The sequence below is a fragment of the Chiloscyllium punctatum genome, chromosome 10 (assembly GCF_047496795.1).
Source record: "Chiloscyllium punctatum isolate Juve2018m chromosome 10, sChiPun1.3, whole genome shotgun sequence".
Taxonomy (NCBI): domain Eukaryota; kingdom Metazoa; phylum Chordata; class Chondrichthyes; order Orectolobiformes; family Hemiscylliidae; genus Chiloscyllium; species Chiloscyllium punctatum.
In genome coordinates this window covers 58994337-59015875 of record NC_092748.1, presented here as the reverse complement: position 1 = coordinate 59015875, position 21539 = coordinate 58994337, and the positions used below count along the sequence as shown (strand labels likewise).

Genomic DNA, 21539 nt, shown 5'->3' with positions numbered 1-21539 from the left:
GCTGGTGAACATTTGGAGGGAATACAGAGAACAGTGGTGTCATGCCTTATTATTTGGGAGCAGAAACACCCTCTAATTGATACGTTAGACAAGCAGTCTGAATTTAGTAGCACATCGGATTCATTGTAATGTCAGTGTATATAAAAACTATATATGAAAACTGTAGCTTGATGTTAGTGAAGAGCTCAAGAAATATGAAATTACTGTTTGGCTAATCAACTAGAGTCCAATTAGGTTATTATCTGCAGACTAACCTACGCAAGATCAAGATCAAAGCCTTTACATAATTCAAAGTAATGTTTTATTCAATAATTTGCAGACTATTTACATTAGTTTAGTATTAAGACTGTCAAACTTCCAAGGTATTAGTATCACAACCTTGTGCACATAATCTCTGCAAGGAAATGAATAAACAGTCAATAAAGTAAATCAAATCATTAACAAAAGTAAAATGTTTTTTAAAAAACATCCACACAAATCTTAAGCATGCAGTAAGGCATCTTCAAATATACAGTTTAATACTTTTCTTTAAATTCTAGATCGACATTGAGGTGGACTTCATACGGTTTTCGTTTAAATAAATTCCATCCTTCTGGAAGATATTCAATGGAGACAATGCAGAGATCAAAATTAAATATAGTTAAAACACCTTGCATCAGGCCATGTGGTAATTTTGTTTGGTTTGCACTTCAATTGAATCCTACTGATCAGCAACTTTATCTTCTGTTTTCAGTTGTTTTGCTGAAGGCTCATCTAGAATTTCAGTTTCTTCAAGGGTTCTCTTCTTTGGACTGGTGGTAGCTACAACAGGTCAAACAAGGCAGTTAAAAACATTTAAGAATAACAAAAATTTTCAGCATTTGTATGGACAGTGTATAGCAGCTAATTTAGTGACAAATGTCATGCTATATAGTTCAACAAAATCAAGAGTTGAAAAAAATTGGTAGTTCACCCAACCTTGTCAAGTAACAAACAACAAATGGTATAACCTGCACACAGTCAATTCTGCAGAGTCCTTCTCACTAGCTTCAGTGGAATTGCGCGAGAGTTGTCTCCCAGAACTAGTCAAATAACAGACAGCTGTATTTAACAATCTGTCCCTCATCTTCAAACCAAAAATCACAAGGTATGATGAACAATCAAGGATGATCCTGTGAACATTCACTACAGATTCTGGATACAGGTGGCATGGCATCAGATGAAACATGGTTATCAAAATGATTACAATCCACCTTACTTCTCAGTTAAAGTAAGAATGGCACTACCATTTGCCAAATAACCTTAGGATTGATCTAGCAGAAAATTACAAGATATCTGTCATCAACAAAGCTACCATTCACCGCATGTAAACTCAATGCTCAGCACACCTCACTAGGGGTCTTATGGTACAATGTTCCCAACTGTGGGGCAGAAGGTCAGGTTCAAATCCCACAGCTCTGGAGGTGCTTTAAAATCAATTGAACAGATCAATTAAGAAGGTATCTTGCAGGTTACCACCTCAAGGCAGGATTTTATAAAAAGGACTGCATTCAAGCAGAAGCAGTCAAACCTAGATAAGTTATAAACAAACAGAGGGTTATATGCATGATACACAGAACCAACATTTTTTAGGTTAAAAAACAATTCCACAGCCAATGCAATGGGTCTGTAGATGTGTCACATCTAGTCACGAATGTTTCCACTTGGCAGATGCCATTTGCAAACATCTACAGCTGAAAATGCTGAGTCAATGATCCAAACTTGCATATTAGTCTCATGAGATCCCCAGCATCAGTAGCCATTTCAAATCAATTTCCATCAAGCTATTCTAGTAAAACTAAATGCAGATATCTATCCAGTAATGAACAAACTGCCAAAGTCTGTCAGGTCAAGTAAAAGGAGGACGAATCAAGTTACCAGCCCAGTAGTCTGCTTGAATATAAGTGGTGGTGTTGATGGTATTACCAAGTGGCACTTTATATTCATTTTGGATTGGACAAAAAACATCTTACTTTATATCTCTTTACAGCCTTAATCCAAACATTGATCAAAGAACTGAATTTGAGAAGAGACAAGAGTATCATTGACATCAAGGAACTTCAAAAGTTGAAGGCTACAGGAATCAGGAAAATTCTCCACTGTTCAAAATCAGATCTGCGCATAGGAAATAGTGGTGGTGCTGAGATATCAATTCTATGCCATCAGTGTAGGAGTTTCAACTACCATGCATCAAGTCAGAATTTGGAATATTCACTGAATTCCAAATGCTGGGCAATAACCATCTTCAAGATGAATCTGGAATATTCAGAGCAATTTTAGGCTCTGTATCAAAGGATGGACATGCTGACATTACAGGAGCTATGGAGGCAAAGTCATTGAGCACATTAAGGACAGAAATAGACAGATTCTTGATGTATAAGGGAATCAAGTGTTGAGGAGGCAGGAGAATGGGACAGAGAAACATCAGCTACGATCAAATAGCAGAGCTGACTCAATGAGCTAAATAGCCTAACTCTGCTCCAAAAATTAGCCTTATGAGAATTTAACTGTATCATTGCCACAAACCCCCCCCCCCCCATTCCCATCACAGAAATTACCAGAGTAGAACTTTAAACTGGACCAGTCACGTGAACAAGTCCTTCACCTGAAATGTTAAAATTAAATCTCCACACAATGCCAGCATTGTGTTTTTAATCACACATCAATAATGCTTCTTTGTGAGCCAGAGGCAGGCTTTCTGCAGAGTGTAACTGACCTGAATTTCCTAAGCCCATTCACCACCTACAAGGCACAACTGAGGAGTGCCAATGAATACTCCATTTATCCAGATGTTAGATTCTGCATACAGGCCACTTGACAACAATTACAAAAGAAGTCTGTTTGATCAGCACCAGCAGTGTGTAGCATGAACACGACAGCAACTTACCAAGTTGCTTTCAACACTTCAAATCCATAACTGTCATCTAAAAAGACTAACAGAAGCATACATGGGAATGCTACAATCATCAAGCTACCTTCCAATTAATTCAACATCCTGTCTTTGAACAATAAAACTCTTCATTCACTGTCAAAATCCTGACACTCTTTCCTTTATGCATACATCCACACAAGATAGGTGCAGTGGTTCCAGAACAACTCATCAGCATCTTCAAGAGTGATTAGAAATCGATAATTAATGCTGGCTGATCACTGTATCCAATGAATAAGTACAAAAACAAAATCTTGTTACAATTGATTTGCATCAAAAATCCAAATCCCAGTGGTTTATTCAACACTGACAATTTGCACTTACTAATTTCTGTTGTTTGTTCCACTCCATCACCATCTTCATCTTCACTCTCAAATTTTGTTTTTTTGCCTTGAAATTGCACCCGTTGTTGGCCTGAATTTCCCTTACCACCTCTTCCTCTACCCCTTCGAGCTGTAAACAAACAAGTCTTTAGTATATGGTTTAAAAATTTTCAGAAAACATCAACTGTCAAGCATGCACATCACCATTAGAGTTTTACCTTTGAAGCTTCTCTTGTTGAGTGACTCCCTCTGATCTTCCAATATCTTTTTCAAAATTGTTTTCTCCTCTTCACCCTCTACCATTTCCCAAGTGACATCTTTATCTCTCAATTGCAGTTTTCCTCCGTGGGCTTCTGTTGCCTTTTCAAGTGCTTCCTTTGCATTTGTTTTAAAAAGGATATTTCCCTACAAAGCATACAATTAATCCTTACAGCAAGCAATTTTTTTTAAAAAAAAGACTCAATTGAATAACTTGAAGTCATTTTTACCTCTTTAGCACCTCTTATAAAATCTATCCATTGTATTTCACCATGATTGAAGAAAATTTCATGAATATCTTCTCTGCAAGTCTGATCAGCAAGGTCACCAGCAAACTTTAGCAAACACCCTGTTTTTTCCTCGAAGGATTTCTTTAGAATAAAAGAACATTTAATATTTCCATGCCTTCCATCACTGCCAAATGTTATTCAAGAGCTATAACCTGTACATCAGATCAGAAGATACAATTTACTAACTTCTATGCAGACAAATACCTTGCAAGTCTCAGTCAGTTATAAGAGCAGAGATTGCACCAAGTCAGCAAGGAGACTGTTATATCCTTGTCAATATTGCCTGACTTGTTCGCTATGTGCAGTTGATGCATTGAGAGATCCAAATAAGAATAAGGTGCACACAATACATGAAGAGCATGCTGCTTCTACATTTGTTCAGTGCTGTACATACTTAATGGGCTGCACACATTTGTCACTTTAGTCAGAACTGAATCTTTATTCAAAGAATTATGTTATCTCGTAGGTTAGGAAATGAGATCATAGGAATAGTTCTGCTATTCCTAGGTCATGTGATCTGCATTCAAATCTATATTTCTTGATACCTAGCCTCATGTTTCCATTTCAATCTTCAATTATAATTGATCTATAAGTCAAAGTCGGAGGAAGATTCATTTGAGAAGCTTCGATTTAGTGGAAGTAACATTTGGAATAGCTGTTGATAAACAATCCAAGTAAAGGGAGAATATACTCAACTAATTTAATAATTAACAAGGAATTATTGAGCTAAAACCACAATGAATGGTATACCAAGACTGAAAGACAGAAGACACTTATTGAATAAATTTCTACGACATAAAAGTTTTGAGGTGCATCTGGTGCGTGAGTTAGTTATTCTTTTCCAAGGTTCAAACCACTTAAGGCACTGACAGAAAAGGCTACATTTTTTAAAAACATACCATTAAAATGACTAGCCAAACAGCTTTGGCATTTATTAGAAGTAAACATCATATCCGTTAGACAGCAGAAATAAATTCTAACAATTAATAGCCATTAGTGGGTACAACGTGGCTATTACAGAAACATGGCTCCAGATGGATCATGAAGGGTTATACTCCAAACATTGACTTCTGCACCTCCTGTTGCTGCCTGACTTGATGTGTTCTTCCAGCCTCCTGCCAGCCCAAATGGATCAGGGCTGGGAACTAAATATCTGAAGTTATATCCAACTGAAAAGACTGCCAGGGAGGCAGAGTTGCCTTAACAGCAAAAAATTAAGTCAGGAGGAACAGAGTAGGAAGGCACAGAATCTGTGTGGGTAGAGTTGTGGAACTGCAAAAAATTTAAAAAAAAAGACCCTGATGGGAGAGGTGTACAGGCCTTCTAGCAGTAGTCAGGATGTGGGTAGGAAATAAAGGATAGAAAAGGCATGTAAAAAAGGCACTATTACAATTGTACAAGGGACGCAGAAATGATGTTTTCACTACAAGAGAGATAAGGACCCAAGGGCACAGCCCCAGAATGAAGACACAACCCCCTCAAACAGAGATCAGCAGGAATTTTGTCAGCCAGAGTGTGGGAATCTCTGGAACACACTGCCAAACAGGGCTGTCAAGGCCAAATCATCGAATATATAGAAGACAGATGGGTTTTTGATTGGGAAGGGCAATGAAAAGCTATGGGGAGAAGGCAGAGGAATAGGGTTGAGCCACGATCGAACAACTTAATTCTGCTCCTATGTCTTTATATAGAGTTGCATCCATTGTTTTTGTGCCAAATAAAAAAAGACAAGACAACTTACTTTGTCAAGCGCAGCATCAACACCTGCATGGTCTTTCTCACTGAAAGGAAAAAGTAAAGCAGATTAGTCACTAAACTTAAATGGAGATGGTTTGTAAAACATGGATAATTCACATTTCCTCAGCAGAGCTAGTAATAAAATCTAGTTTTGTCTGAAGTACCAAATTATTTAGACAGCAAGTTAACTTTTTTGGGGGTGTACAGGACACAAACAAAATTTATTTGCAATTGTCTCTTTAAAACAAAAGAAAATTGTTTTAAGTGACTTCATACACATTGAAGGTACTCTTTAAATTGGTTTCTACTGTGCATATTATTTAGAGTCCATCTGGGTCAAAAGAACCCATTTTCTCAGAGTAGAATAAATCCAAAACTCAAGATATACCATTATGGAAAAAGAGAGTTTAAAATCTGGTCTCAACCCAAGGCCTCAATCCATACTGCCACCCCAATTTCGTAGCCACATTTAAAAGATCAAACATTTAATTATGGTTGCTTTTTCCTCACCTGCATCTCATTCTCTCACCCTACCTCAAAGTTCAAATACTCAGACTCTGGTGTGTCTGGCTCATAAGTGTGGAAAGTGTGTGCATATTCAGCTACTGGCAGAGCATATTGCAGCACTGATGAACGAACTAGAGGACCTTAGGCTCATCCGAGAGAACGAGATCCTTCTGGACAAGACCTTCAGGAGGTTATTACACCGACCATACCAGAAGAGAGCAGACGATGAGGAAGGCAGAGAGGAGACAGGTGCAAAAAACCCCGGGGGAAGTACCTGTCAGGATCAAGTTGAATCTTTTGGAAACGTAGAGACAGATGACACTGCCAGACCACGAGGCGGCCAGGTCTGTCAATTAAAAGTTGGCGTGGAGGCAGAGCGGAAGAATTGGACATCGCACAGAGATGTGGTAATAGGGGACTTCGCAGTGAGAGGAGCTGACCGGGGTTTTTGTGGCAGCAGGCAGGACTTAAGGATGGCGGGTTGCCTTCCTGGTGCCGGGGCTAAAGACATCAGAGTGCAAGAAATCCTCAAGGATGAAGGTGAAGAGCCAGAGGTGGTAGTACATGTTGGCACAAATGACGTCAGGAACATACGACAGTGAGACTTCGGAGAACTAGGAAGGCGGCTGAAAAGCAGGACGTCCAGGGTAGTTATCTCCGGTTTGCATCCAGTTCCTCGGGCTGGTGAGGCCAGAAACAGGGAGATAATGGACTTGAACGTGTGGCTGGGCAACTGGTGCAGGAAGCAAGGATTTAAATTCTTGGATCACTGGGGTATGTTTTGTGGTAAGCATAAATTATATAAGAGACGGTTTGCCCCTTAATAGGTTAGGGACCAGCATTCTGGCAGGCAGGTTTGCTACTGCAACGCAGTTGTGTTTAAACTAAGTAGCGGGGGGGGGGGGGGGAACGACAAACTGGACGCTTAAGAAGGAAATTGAAGGGAAAGTTAGAACAAGGGCAGTCAAGAAAGACAACTAGCAATGAAGCAGAAAACGCAAAGGGATCAAGCTGTAAGGTTGAGTGAAATAGGAGTTGATGGGAAGGGTGAGGGCTGTAACAAATTAAAAATACTATATATGAATGCACAAAGCATTAGAAATAAGATTGATGAGCTTAAGGCTCTTTTGGAAATTGGCAGATAAGATATTGTGGGGATAACAGACGTGGCTTCAAGTGGACAGGGCCTGGGAAATGAATATTCAAGGCTACACGTGCTATCGTAAGGGCAGACTGACAGACAAAGGGGGTGGGGCGGCCTTGCTGGTAAGGGATGATATTCAGTCCCTTGTGTGGGGGGGAACCTAGAATCAGGTGATGTAGAGTCAGTATGGATAGAGCTGAGAAATTATAAGGGTAAAAAGACCCTAATGGGAGTTATCTACAGGCCCCCGAACAGTAGTCTGGATGTCGGATGCAAGTTGAATCAGGAGCTGAAATTGGCCTGTCGCAAAGATGTTACTACAGTTGTGGGATTTCAACATGCAGGTAGACTGGGAAAATCAGAATGGTATTGGACCTCAAGAAAGAGACTTTGTGGAGTGCCTCAGAGATGGATTCTTAGAACAGCTGGTGCTGGAGCCTACCAGGGAGAAGGCAATTCTCAAATCGGGTATTGTGCAACGAACCAGAATTGATCAGGGACCTCGAAGTGAAGGAGCCATTGGGAAGTAGTGAACATAATACAATAAGCTTCAATCTGCAATTTGAGGGGGAGAGGGTACAATCGGAAGTGACAATATTTCTGTTGAATAAAGGGAACTATGGAGCTACGAGGGAGGAGCTGGCCAAAGTTCAATGGTGCAATACCTTAGCAGGGAAGACACTGGAGGAACAATGGCGGATATCTGTGTATGATGCATGATTAGTTCATTCCAAAAAGGAAGAAAGATCCTAGGAGGAGGCAAGGGTGGCTGTGGCTGACAGGGGAAGTTAAGAAACATATAAAGTTAAAAGAGAAAAAGTATAACATAGCAAAGATAAGTGGAAAAACAGAGGACTGGGAAGCTTTTAAAGAACAGAGGATTACTAAGAAGGAAATACGCAAAGAAAAAATGAGGTATGAAGGTAAACTGGCCAAAAATATAAAAGGAGGATAGTAAAAGCTTATTAGGTATGCGAAAGGCAAAAAAATGGTTAAGACTAAAATTGGGCCCTTGAAGACAAACAGGGGAATATATTACGGGGAACAAAGAAATGGCAGAAGAACTGAATTGGTACTTCAGATCTGCGTTCACTGGAGAAGACACAAGCTATCTCCCCGTGGTAACAGTGGCTGAAGGACCTGAACTTAAGGGAATTTATATTTGCCAGGAATTGGTGTTGGAGAGACTGTTAGGTCTGAAGGCTGATAAGTCCCCGGGGCCTGATGGTCTACATCCCAGGGTACTGAAGGAGGTGGCTTGAGAAATCGTGGATGCGTTGGTGATTATTTTCCAAAGTTCGATAGACTCGGGATCAGTTCCTGCGGATTGGAGGGTGGCTAATGTTGTACCACTTTTTAAGAAAGGTGGGAGAGAGAAAGCAGGAAATTATAGACCAGTTAGTCTGACCGCAGTGGTGGGAAAGATGCTGGAGTCTATTATAAAGGATGAAATTACAACATCTGAATAGTTGTAACAGGATAGGTCAGAGTCAGCATGGATTTATGAAGGGGAAATCATGCTTGACTAATCTTCTGGAATTTTTTGAGAATGTAACTCTGAAGATGGACAAGGGAGATCCAGTGGATGTAATATACCTGGACTTTCAGAAAGCCTTTGATAAAGTCCCACATAGGAGGTTAGTGAGCAAAATTAGGGCATATGGTATTGGGGGCAAAGTACTAACTTGGATTGAAAGTTGGTTGGCTGACAGGAAACAAAAAAGAAAGAAAAAAAAATGATAAACTGCTCCAATGGGAGACAGTGACCAGTAGGGTACCGCATGTATCAGTGCTGGGACCAAAGCTTTTTACAATATATATGAATGATATAGAAGATGGTATTAGTAATAACATTAGCAAATTTGCTGATAATACTAAGCTGGGTGGCATGGTAAAATGTGAGGTGGTGGTTAGGAAATTACAGGGTGACCTGGACAGGTTAGGAGAGTGGTCAGATGCAGTTTAATGTGGATAAATGTATGGTTATCCACTTTGGTGGCAAGAACAGGAAGGCAGATTACTACCTAAATGGAATCAATTTAGGTAAAGGGGCAGTACAGAGAGATCTGGGCGTTCTTGTACACCAGTCAATGAAGGTAAGCATGCAGGTACAGCAGGTAGTGAAGGCGGCTGATAGCATGCTGGCCTTCATAAGAGGGATTGAGTATAGAAGCAAAGAGGTTCTTCTGCAGCTGGACAGAGCCCCGGTGAGACCACACCTGGGAGTATTGTGTGCAGTTCTGGTCTCCAAATTTGAGGAAAGACATTCTGGCTATTGAGGGAGTGCAGTGGAGGTTCACGAGGTCAATTCCTGGAATGGCAGGACTACCTTACGCTGAAAGACTGGAGCGACTGAGCTTGTCTACCCTTGAGTTTCGAAGACAGAGGATCTGATTGAGACATAAGATTATGAAGGAATTGGACACACTGGAGGCAGGAAACCTGTTTCCGCTGATGGGTGAGTGCTGAACCAGAGGACACAGCTTAAAAATATGGGATAGACCATTTAGGACAGAGATGAGGAGAAGCTTCTTCACCCAGAGAGTAGTGGCTGTGTGGAATGCTCTGCCCCAGAGGGCAGTGGAGGCCCAGTCTCTGGATTCATTTAAGAAAGAGTTGGATAGAGCTCTCAAGGATTGTGGAATCAAGATTAGATTAGATTAGATTAGAGATTACTTACAGTGTGGAAACAGGCCCTTCGGCCCAACAAGTCCACACCGCCCCGCCGAAGCGTACCCACCCATACCCCTACATCTACATCAACATCAACCCCTTACCTAACACTACGGGCAATTTAGCATGGCCAATTCACCTGACCTGCACATCTTTGGACTGTGGGAGGAAACCGGAGCACCCGGAGGAAACCCACGCAGACACGGGGAGAACGTGCAAACTCCACACAGTCAGTCGCCTGAGGCGGGAATTGAACCCGGGTCTCCGGCGCTGTGAGGCAGCAGTGCTAACCACTGTGCCACCGTGCCGCCCACTTTTTTTTTTTGCAGAAAAACAGGGGTTATGGAGATAAGGCAGGAACAGGATACTGATTAAGGATTAAGGATGATCAGCCATGATCATATTGAATGGTGGTGCAGGCTCGAAGGGCAGAATGGCCTACCCCCACACCTATTGTCTATTGCCAATGCAAACAGTGTACAGTTTTCATCAAACAGTCACAAATTCGTAATCACTTACGTTTTTTTGTTTTTTGCTGTCTTATGTAGCTTCCTTTCTTCAGCTTTCTTTGCAAAGTAAGATTCCCTTTAAGAAGGAAACATGAGAACTGAATTTTAGGTGCGTCAATCCATTCAGATCACTCAGATCAAAGTAATCATAATGTGGAAGCTTAAGACAAATGCACATATGATATTACAGAAATTGGACACTTGACAGCATTTATTTGAAGAGACACCAAAAATGCAATAACTTTGCAAATTTGCCACCAAATTAAGCACTTGTTAACTTTGAATCTTATGCAGATTGCATAATGCTTGAATATACTTTGTTGCCAAGAGAAAGACTTCAACATGTTCAGTTATGAAGCAGCCAGTATAAAAAAGTAAAAAACATGAAACCCCTGGAATTCATAACAAAGGCCAAGGAATCAAGACTCATCTCGAAATGCATCATGGCTGGGAAAAAAATTACCAAGGATGTGAAAACCAAATATTAACACCTGTAATAATCCTTATGATTTTATCTTTGAACATGATTAACTAAAAATAAGTGAAAAATATCCTGAAGTGTGTTGGTAAATGTTCTCAAATTTGGTAGAAAATTCGAAATCTACAGATCAATTCCTAAATTTGCATCAACTACTCATTTAAGAGGGCAATCACAAAAACAAACCAAATTTTTCATCCAATTGCCTGATTCTGACTGAAGTATTCTGAAAAACAAACTTATTTTTAAGCAATATTATTTCTTTGTCCTAAATTAGTACTTGGATTTGTAGATTAACATCTCTATAATTAATAGAGAAAATTAGTTCAGAATATTATTTACTGGACATGTAAATATATCATAGACTTTTGGAAAGAAAACTTTAGAAGGAGACTGACTGCAGCAAGAAAACATTGCATTTACAAAGTACACATGACCCAGTTTATGGGTTTAATAGTTATTGGACTCTAACGCGACAAATCAATCACAGACAAAACAGCTTTTGCCCATCTTCTTTGCTCTGAAATCCCCCCCAAAGACCAGAGTTAAAAACCCATTGGAGAGTTCTTCACCACAGGTGAAAGATTCCTAAAGGGAGAAGTCATTATTGGTGCAGCCCAGGTTCTTGAAAAGATTTCACTATCACTACCGTCTCCAGATGGATAATTTAGCCAGCTGTCGAGCCAAGGTTGCTGCACTAATAGTATTTTTTTCCTCCCTGAACTTAACTGCTATTTAGCTAAAGTACTTCCAAGATAACATTGCAGAGCGTTTATACTATTTCTCCTAGATTTGGACTTGGTGGGTGTATTATTTATCAGGACAAGTAGCTATATATTTTTGCATAGTTTAAATGTTTTAGTGAACTTAGAATAAATTTTGTTTCCAAAAACTTAACTTGCTTAAGGAATCTAGCTAATTAGATTGTTAAAGCTATATATAAATGAATATAATTGGCAATATCTCATTCCTTTTAAAATTCAAACTTTATTGGGCCAAATGTGGGGCAAGGTAATCAGTTTACCTTCCTAAAGGAATATTACAACAAAAGGTTATTACCTCCAAAATCAAGTAGATTTCCAAATGCTTTGTCATTTCAGAGAAGCCAACAGCAAAGGTCACTTTCAGTTTTCTAGCTGACTTTGCTTTCCAATCAGGCACTCAATTAAGTTAACTTTCCTTCAGTGAGCAGCAAGAGTATATATCTAGATAAACTCAAACAAGGTATGCCAAAAACATACATACTTACTTGAAAAGCACAATCATATCATTGTCCTTGTATTTCTGCCCTGGGGTTTCTACAAATTTTGTGGCCGAATCTACACTATCAAAGACAACAAACACTGATCCCTGTGAACAAAAAGGACAGAACAATTCAGTGTTTAAATACAAACTATGGAAATTTTGAGGGTCGGGGGTGGGAAAAAGGAAAGGAGAAAAATACTGACCTTGAACTGCCTCTGCAGTGTTCTTCTCATCTGTATATTCTCCACGGGCCCAGTTTCATCAAACCAACCCTTAATCTCATCAAGTGTAGCACTTGTGGGAAAGCCTTTCTGTTCATTGGGAAGACATGACATGAAAACAGTAAAGGAGGAGTGGAAATATTAAAATTTAAATGTAAATTAAGTATTTCCTATTCAAGCATGTGTTTCTCCCAGCTTAGAAAACACAAATGGATGTAATGATACGAAATCCTTTAGTGAAATGTCAATATGAAGGATATCACATAAGTTAAACAAATGCTCAACCTTCATTTAATACACAACATACTATATATTTTATTAAATTCTATAGTTTATAGGATATCAACTTATACAAATGAAGTATACTCCTACTTTCTATCACTGTTTGATCACAAAGAGGTCAAATCAGTAACATATTCCAAAGGAGAAACAGTCCCACTCTAGACTATTCATGTTCAATGCATTTTTCAAAAAAAAAAGGCAAGAGAACTACAAAAATTCTAGTCCAGCATTACAAACAAAGGATGAAGCAACCTCACTCTACTAAACAGCTAATTAAAATTAAGAAATTGAACATGTGACCATAAACCACGAACAAACTAAATAGTTTGTAAGTTTCAATTGATTCACTGCAATACAACATTTTAGCAACTATTTCAATATCAGGAAACTTTCTCACCAAAATTGTTTCTACCAGAACGATTAACCAAGTAGCAATCTTAACTGAAAATTCAAAATTCAAAATGTTTTCCGTGTGAACAGATAAAATTCAATGTTTCTAAACCACAAATACTTACAACATATACAGATCTAGCTTTCACAGAGTTTTTATATTCTTCACACTCAGGCACAGGCTTGCTTGGAGAACGACGAACTTTAGTTTTGTCTTCACTTATTTCCATAAGTCCACTTTTTGATTTCTTGAGACCTTCTACTATCACAGTGAAATCTGTCGTTAAACGGCTTAACCTGCAAAACACTTAATGGTCAGAGACTACTTATATCACCATTTGTCTTAATCAAGAACTACAATTGTTCTTACCTGTTAAATTTGATCAAGGTTTCCAGGGGTATCCAACCATCATCCAACTTTATCTGTTCTTTGAGAAATTTATCTCGCGGCAAGTTGTGATCACCAAAATAATACTGTACAAAGACAGCAAAATAACTTTCAGTGGAGAAGCTATCAGGAAGGAATTCTAAATTTATTCTGTTATTTAGGCAGGTCAGGCAAAGAAAAATGAGATTGTGACATTAACTGTAGAGTTTCTAAAAGGAACACTGATCATCATGATCAACAATTAACAATTAATGATGATCCAGGAAGGAAGGCATTTACTGAGAAAAAAGGGACAGCAGCAGCATGAATGTGAAGTTGATTGAAAGACTGGAAATAATGGCAAAATAATTTCTCAGATTGGAGGAAGGAATCACACCTAAATTATATATTAGTGGAACAAGTGATTTTCTTCATCTACATTAGTGAGCTAGAGTTTGATTTACTGGGCACAACTTCAAGAGCTGACAAAACTTGAAAGCATGTGAACTGTGTGGAGGATACTGATCAACTTTTAAGAGAACTTGAACCAGACGATGGAAATGGGCAAACAGATAGCAAACTAAGTTTAATGCAGTAATGCATGAAAGTGTTACTTCTGGGCATAAGAACAAGGCAATACAAAGGATACAGTTGAACAGGGTGTAGTAACAGATCTGGGGATAGATACTTTTAAAACCTGTTCAGACATATCCCAGACTTTCTAGCCCAGAACAGGGACACTACAGAAGCCCTGCATGCACTATCAATTCTAGTCCTTTGGTACTTTCAAAAAAATTTTTAACCAGCCTGTTCAAACAGGTTATGACAATAACACTTTAACCCAGACGTTCTGGCCCAGAAGTAGGGATTTACCCCGTGCCATAAAATCTCCCGACTACATACTCGAAATGTTGAGGTGACAGCCACATGAGAAAGCAATATGGCACACAGGATCTTGGTCTTCATAAAGACAAACCCAAGCAAAAACAAGAGGTAACTTCTACAAATTACAGTTCAGTACCATTAAAGGAAGGATATAAAAACTCCTGATGAAAGGTATTTGTCTGAAACGTCGATTTTCCTGCTGCTTAGATGCTGCCTGACCTGCTGTGCTTTTCCAGCACTACTCCAATCTTGACTCTGATCTCCAGCATCTGCAGTACTCACTTTCACGTGCGAAAACTTCAGACAGGGTGCAGAGATAAAGCTTACGAGATTAGGGATTAAGGACCTAAGTTACCTCAATAGATGGTAGAATACAGGATCACCCTGCAGAAAATGAGATTAAGAGGAGACTTTATAGATTAGCGTTTGGGACAGTAGAGAGAAAAACCTTTTGATTGGCAGAGGACTCAATGCCAGAGAACACAGTTACAAGTCCAGGACATTGGTGAGGCTGCACTTGGAGTATTGTGTTCAGTTTTCATCACCTTGCTATAGAAAGGATGTTATTAAACCAGAAGGAGTGCAGAAGAAATGTACAAGGGTGTGGCCAGGACTCAATGGTCTGAGTTAGAGGGAGAGGTTGGACAAACTCATACTTTTTTCTATAGAGCGAAGGAGACAGAGGGGGGAATCTTATGGAAGTGTATAAGATCATGAGGAGTGGTCAGGGTTAAAGCAGTCACTTTTTCCCAGGGTTGGGGAAATCGAGGATTATAACACTTCAGTTTAAGGTTAGAAGGGAAGGAATAAAAGGGAACCTAAGGAGGAATTTTCTTTCAAACACAGAGGGTGGTAAGGTATGGATCAAATTGCCGGAAGTGTTTGAGGCAGGTCCATGAACAAATATTTATACAAATATATAGATAGGAAAATTTAGAAGGATATGGGCCAAGTGCAGTGAAATGGGATTAGCACGAATGGACATTTTGGTCATCATGGACCAGTTTGGGGCAAAGGGCCTGTCTCCATGCTGTAGGACTCTGACAAGCTGTGAAATTCTAGGATAAGCTCAAAATGGTTTATACTCCAAATATTGCTAAGCAAACTGCAAATGTTTTTCTACACTACCATTTATGAAGACAATACTTTCAACAAAAGCACACTTTTAGAAACAAGTGAGATAAATAAATCTAGCCTTGTTGCAGCAATAAAATAATAAAAAAGTTACATTACGGGAGATACAAGGTATTCCACAGCCAATTTCAATGAGATATTTTGTCACTTGTTTGCTAGAAATAGTAATATTGATAGGAACACAGTTGTTCACTTTGCCCCTTTCAACACAATGTGGACGTGCCGGTGTTGAACTGGGGTAGCCAAAGTCAGAAGTCACAACACCAGGTTTAGTCCAACACGTATTTGAAAATAAAAGCTTTCAGAGAACTAATCCATCAGGTAGCTGGGGCAGGATACACAGGGCACAAAATTTATAAGTAAAACAAGTGTCACACAACAGACATGATGTATTAAACAAACCTCGGTGGCTGTTAAGTCTGTAATCACTTAGAATGATGTAGGTTTCAATTGATTAATATGTAAATCCCAGAATTTAGTGCCCCAAGATTTTATCAGTATATAAAAAAAAAAGTGACATCTCAGCTCAGACAATGCATTAAAGGAGTCAGGTTAGAGTCGATCTTGTCTCAACCTAGAGTCAGACTAATACTTCCAAAGTAGAAATTTAAAGTGTCAAATTAACTGACCGCCTTCAGATTGTGCGCTTTTTGAACAAAATAGAATGTATCCGCAAATACAAGTCTGCAACCTTTCAACACAAGCAGAACAAGAAGAAACATTACCTTCATTTTTTTTACAAAGTAATGCTAGATCTACAGCTCAGACCACACAGCTGTTTTTTTTGGGGGGTGTGGGGGGGGTGAGGAGTGAGTGAAAAGAGAGGAAAATGAGCAGAAGTATTACTCATGAAACCTACTTTAGTTACCGATTTGGTTGATTCATTCCGCCATGTAATAACAATAACCGTAAGAACTGCCATTAATTCAGTCAACGAGGGCAGTTTTCAGTGTCTTTATCAAATAAAAATACAATCCCATTGTTCATATGGATTACGTACTTCAATCTGTTCATATATCTTCTTCTCTAGAGGAGTTATTTCTTGAGCCACTTCATTTGCTGCCATTTTAGCAATCTACACAAAGAAAAATGCATACTAACTACCATTTATTTCATAAATAAAATCAGTCCACAATCAAATTGATTATTCCTTAAAGGCCTAAAATTATGGTTAACACTTGGCAGAAATGTTTAGTTAATTGTAACTAATGCACTTGAGAAATGATGTGGCAGACAAGCAAAATCTAGAGTGCTGTACTTAGAATAGAATTTAATATTTCCCCAGAAATATTTAAGATTTATAAAATGTAGTCACTGATAGATGAAATAAGTTTAAGTTTTAAAAGTCACCCTTGAAAATACATACATTATTTGCAAGGCCAACATTTTTTAAATTGTGCTCAACAAGTGGACAGCCACATTCTTAAAATGTTTCAGTTCTTGCAATGATTGTACACCCCCAGAATTATGTTCTAAGTCCCAAGAAGTTGACCCAGCAGCAAAAGTGGATTACCAGAGTCAGGTTCAGACAGATTAACCATTCTGAGCCTCACAAATGCCTTAATCATGCTTACAGGAAAGCAGTAGTAGTATCCTACATCTGGGCCAGAAGCTCTGGGCTTAAGTCATGCTTCAGCTCATGATGGCCAGAGATATCCAAAACATTTTATGCTGTCCTCGTTGTGCAAAACAGGTCTCATTTTACATTGAAGTCACTATTTGACAGAAACAATTGAATATGATTTATTCAATTCTTACTGTTCTTTATATAACTTACATCATAACCTTAAACATCTAAGGTTCACATTTGGTGTTCAAGTAGTAATATCCACATATTTACCATGTAACAAAATACAGTTTATGCAATGCAAATGCTTCAGCACTAACTGGAATTCAAAATAAACATATAAACCAATTTTAAAAACTGACAGAGATTGGGGATTTTCAAATTTAATTTAGTTTAACTGTTTCCAATGAAGTTACAAGATTGATAAATAGAACTTTCAAGATGCTGAAGGCTCAGTTTATCCTCGTAAAATGTAACTTCAAATCTTGAATTTGTCTGTATGTCATGAAGAGAACTTTGAATTGATTCAAGCCTCAGAATGCTGACAGCAGCTTCTATAACCCTACATTTGTCAGATAAATATGTATGGTAGCTCTTAAAATAATTCTAGCCATAGAATTTTTTAATAGTTTGCGTTTTAGGATTTAAGAACATGATAGTGACAAACAAGTCCCTTCCCAATCAGAGAATTTATATTCAAATTATTAAATGCACTTGCTTTTGCGCTTCCAATTTAAGATGGCAAGATAACTATTATGTAAATGAAGCAGCATATTTCATTATCCATTAAGAATTTACTGCATCTGTGAAAATGTAACAAACTACCACATTACTACAAACATTGTACATCTAACAGAGTGTCTGCTTTGTCCTGGCACATCAGGAGTAACACAAGGTTCCCAGATTATTGGGACAGTGTCTTCGCTTTAGGATGACTGAGCTTTTCACACCATTCAGCCCAATTTAAGTGAATGAAAGCCTGCGCCATGAGTTGGCAAGTGCACAATTTCTTTATCACAATAAAATATCATCCCACTGTTCATATGAATTACGTACTTCCATTTGTTCACATATCTTCTTCTCCAGGGGAATTGTTTCTTGAGCTTCTCCATTCTCTGCCATTTTAGCAACCTGCACAATGAAAAAAATAAATGCATATTAACCATTTATTTCATATATGAAACTAATCCATAATCAAGCTGATTATTCCTTAAAATCATGAAATTATGATTAACACTTGGCAGAAATGTTTAATTAAAACTAATGTACTTCAAAGACAAATTATGTGACAGGCTAGTGAAATCTACAGTGCTGCACTTTAGAATATAATGTAATATTTCCTCAGATTTTGCACTGACAAAATAAATTTTAGTTTTAAAAGTCATATTTGAGATATACACATCAATAGCAAGGCCAACATTTCTTGTGCTTTATTTAAAAAAAGCTCTAAGTGGACAGCCACATTCTAAAACTGTTTCAGTTCTTGCAATGAATTAGGTGGTTGGTCCCAAGATGTTGATCTAGAAGCAAAAGTGGATTCCCTCAGTCTGATTTCAGCCAGGTTAACAAATCTGAGCCTCAATTGCATAACTCATGCTTACTGCAAAGCAGTAGTAACTTCCTATTTTTGGGCCAGATGCTCCGGGCTGAAGTCATCCTTCAGCTCATGATGGCCACAGAGATATCCAAAACATTTTAGGTGGTCCTTGTTAGGCAAAACAGGTCTCAATTTATATAGAGTGCACTACTTGAATAGGACTTTAAAAATTATTTCTGTGTTACATTGAATTAGTTTAATTTGGCTTTACTATTTTTTGGATAACCTTACTCAAAGGTCCACAGCTTGATGTTAAAGAAATCATTCCTATATATTTACCTTGTAACAAAATACAGGGTATGCAGTGAAAATGTTCAGCACTAACTGGAATTCAAACTCAACATATAAATCAGTTTAATAAATTGGCAGAGATTGGAGATTTTAATTTAATTTAGTTATAAATGTTGCTAATGAAGCTAAAAAAGATTGGTAAATAGAACTTTCAAGATGCTGAAGGCTGTCATCCTCATGAAATGTAACTTCAAATCTTAATATTTGTCTGCACGTTATAAAGAAAACTTTGAATTGACTCAAGCCTCAGAATGCTGACACTTCTGTAACTCTACACTTGTCAGGTAAGCATATACCATTGGAAATTCTTGTCGATCTCACTTAAAATAATTCTAGCCATCAAATCTTTAATAATCATTTGCGTTTTAGGATTTAAGAACATGATAGTGACAAACAAGTCCCTTCCCAATCAGAGAATTTATATTCAAATTATTAAATGCACTTGCTTTCACGCTTCCAATTTAAGATGGCAAGATAACAATTATGTTGATGAAGCAACATATTTTATTATCCATTAAGAATTTACTGCATCTGTGAAAATGAAACAAACTACCACATTACTACAAACGTTGTACATCTAACCAAGAGTCTGCTTTGTCATGACACATCAGGAGTAACAGGAGGTTCCCAGGTTATTGAGGCAGTGTCTTTGCTTTAGGATGACTGAGCTTTTCACACCATTCAGCCCAATTTAAGTGAATGAAAGCCTGCACAATGAGCTGGCAAGTGCACAATTTCTTTATCACATCAAAATATAATCCCACTGTTCGTATGGATTACGTACTTCCATCGGTTCACCTGTCTTCTTCTCCAGAGGAATTGTTTCTTGAGCTTCTCCATTCTCTGCCATTTTAGCAACCTGCACAATGAAAATATAAATGCATATTAACTATTTATTTCATATATGAAACTAATCCATGATCAAGCTGATTATTCCTTAAAAGTAATAAAATTATGATTAACACTTGACAGAAATGTTTATTTAAATAGAACTAATGCACTTCAAAGACAAATGATGTGACAGACAAGTGAAATCTACAGTGCTGCACTTAGAATAGAATTTAGTATTTCCCTCGCTGTTGCACTGAGACAAAATAAATTTTAGTTTTAAAAGTTATTCTTCAGATATATACACATCACTAGCAAGGCATACATTTTTTTTTTAAAATATGCCCAACAAGTGGACAGCCACATTCTTAAAATGTTTCAGTTCTTGCAATGAATTATGTTGCTGGTCCCAAGATGTTGAGCCAACAGCAAAAGTGGATTCCCTCAGTCTGATTTCAGCCAGGTGAACAAATCTGAGCCACACAATTGCATAACTTATGCTTACTGCAAAGCAGTAGTAACTTCCTACATTTGGGCCAGAAGCTCCAGGCTGAAGTTATGCTTCAGCTCATGATGGCCACAGATATACCCAAAACATTTTATGCTGTCGTTGTTGTGCCAAGTCTCAGTTTACATAGAATGCGCTACTTGACAGAAACAATTAAGTAGGATTTTAAAAATTGTTTCTACGTTACAATAAATTAGTTCAATTTGGCTTTACTATTCTTGGTATAACCTTACACATCCAAGGTCCACAGCTTGATGTTTAATAAATCATTCCTATATGGTTTACCATATAACAAAATACAGTTTATGCAGTGAAAATGCTTCAACACTAACTAGAATTCAAACTCAACACATAAACCAACGTAATAAATTGTCACATTTCAATTTAAATTTAGTTATAAACATTGATAATGAAGCTACCAGATTGGTAAATAGAACGTTCAAGATGCCGAAGGCTGTCATTCTCATGTAATTAACTTCAAATCTTAAAATATTTGTCTGCACGTTATAAAGAAAACTTTGTATTTACTCAAGCCTCAGAACACGGACACTTCTGTAACTCTACACTTGTCAGATCAATATATACCATTTAGAAATTCTTGTCGATTTCACTTAAAATAATTCTAGCCATCAAATTTTTAATAATTGTTTGTGTTGTAAGATTCACGAACAAGATAATGAAAAACAAAAAGTTAAGTCCCTTCCCACTCGAAGAATTTAAACGTAGACTCTATTAAACGCACGTGCCTTCGCGCGTCCAATTCAAACTGACGAGTTAACAATTAATTATGTAAATAAAGCAGCGTATTTTATTATCATTTAAGAATTTACTACATCTGTGAAAAATGAAACAAACCACCATGTCACTACAAACGTTGTACATCTAACAGAGTGCGCTTTGCCCTGGCACATCGGGAGTAACACAAGGTTCGCAGGTTGTTGAGGCCGTGTCTCTGCTTTAGGATGACTGAGCTATCCACGCCATTCAGACCCATTGAAGTGACTGAACGAAAGCCTGCGCCACGACCTCACAAACTCTACACTGGTTTCACTTTATCGGGACGGCCCAGTGAACGAAAAACCTGCTCACAACCAAGTATCATATCCTTCACCCCCCCCCTCATTCCAACTCACCCTCCCCCCTCATTCCAGCTCACCCTTACCGCGCAGACAAGAACAACAAGCGTTGCGGCCTACAATAAAAAAATACTCTTAATCAATAATCTCCTCGCTCATTTGGCTCTGAACACTCTGCACCGTCCCCGCCCCGCGCCGTTGTTATTTAAAGTCTCTCATATATCCCAACAGGCACTGCGATAGCGGCAACGTACTGACGACATGACGTTAGCGCGGTGCCTG

At 38.2% G+C, this 21539-nt stretch overlaps 2 protein-coding genes across 8 annotated transcripts in view; one reads left to right on the top strand and one right to left on the bottom strand.

Annotated features, from left to right (window-relative positions):
- The window catches only part of mettl5 (methyltransferase 5, N6-adenosine), a 30627-nt gene extending 29974 nt beyond the window's left edge, over positions 1–653 (top strand). For all 6 annotated transcript variants that reach the window (XM_072579292.1, XM_072579287.1, XM_072579290.1 and 3 more), the window contains exon 8: positions 540–653. In XM_072579292.1, coding sequence (XP_072435393.1) covers positions 540–581 — 42 coding nt within the window. In that variant the 3' untranslated portion in view covers positions 582–653. The remainder of the gene's footprint in view (positions 1–539) is intronic.
- On the bottom strand, positions 285–21500 carry ssb (small RNA binding exonuclease protection factor La). 2 transcript variants are annotated; one of them, XM_072579284.1, is made up of 14 exons: positions 21344–21500; positions 19630–19704; positions 18014–18088; positions 16391–16465; positions 13375–13478; positions 13130–13301; positions 12315–12422; positions 12116–12216; positions 10399–10464; positions 5560–5599; positions 3759–3899; positions 3489–3675; positions 3272–3400; positions 285–801 (listed from the first exon to the last, which is right to left on the bottom strand). In XM_072579284.1, the coding sequence occupies exons 2-14, from the start codon at positions 19693–19695 to the stop codon at positions 701–703; spliced, it is 1365 nt and encodes a 454-aa protein (XP_072435385.1). In that variant the 5' UTR covers positions 19696–19704; positions 21344–21500; the 3' UTR covers positions 285–700. The 2 variants fall into 2 exon arrangements, with proteins under 2 accessions (XP_072435385.1, XP_072435386.1); XM_072579285.1 differs by having other exon boundaries at positions 21378–21401.
- Positions 21501–21539: the final 39 nt, after the last annotated feature.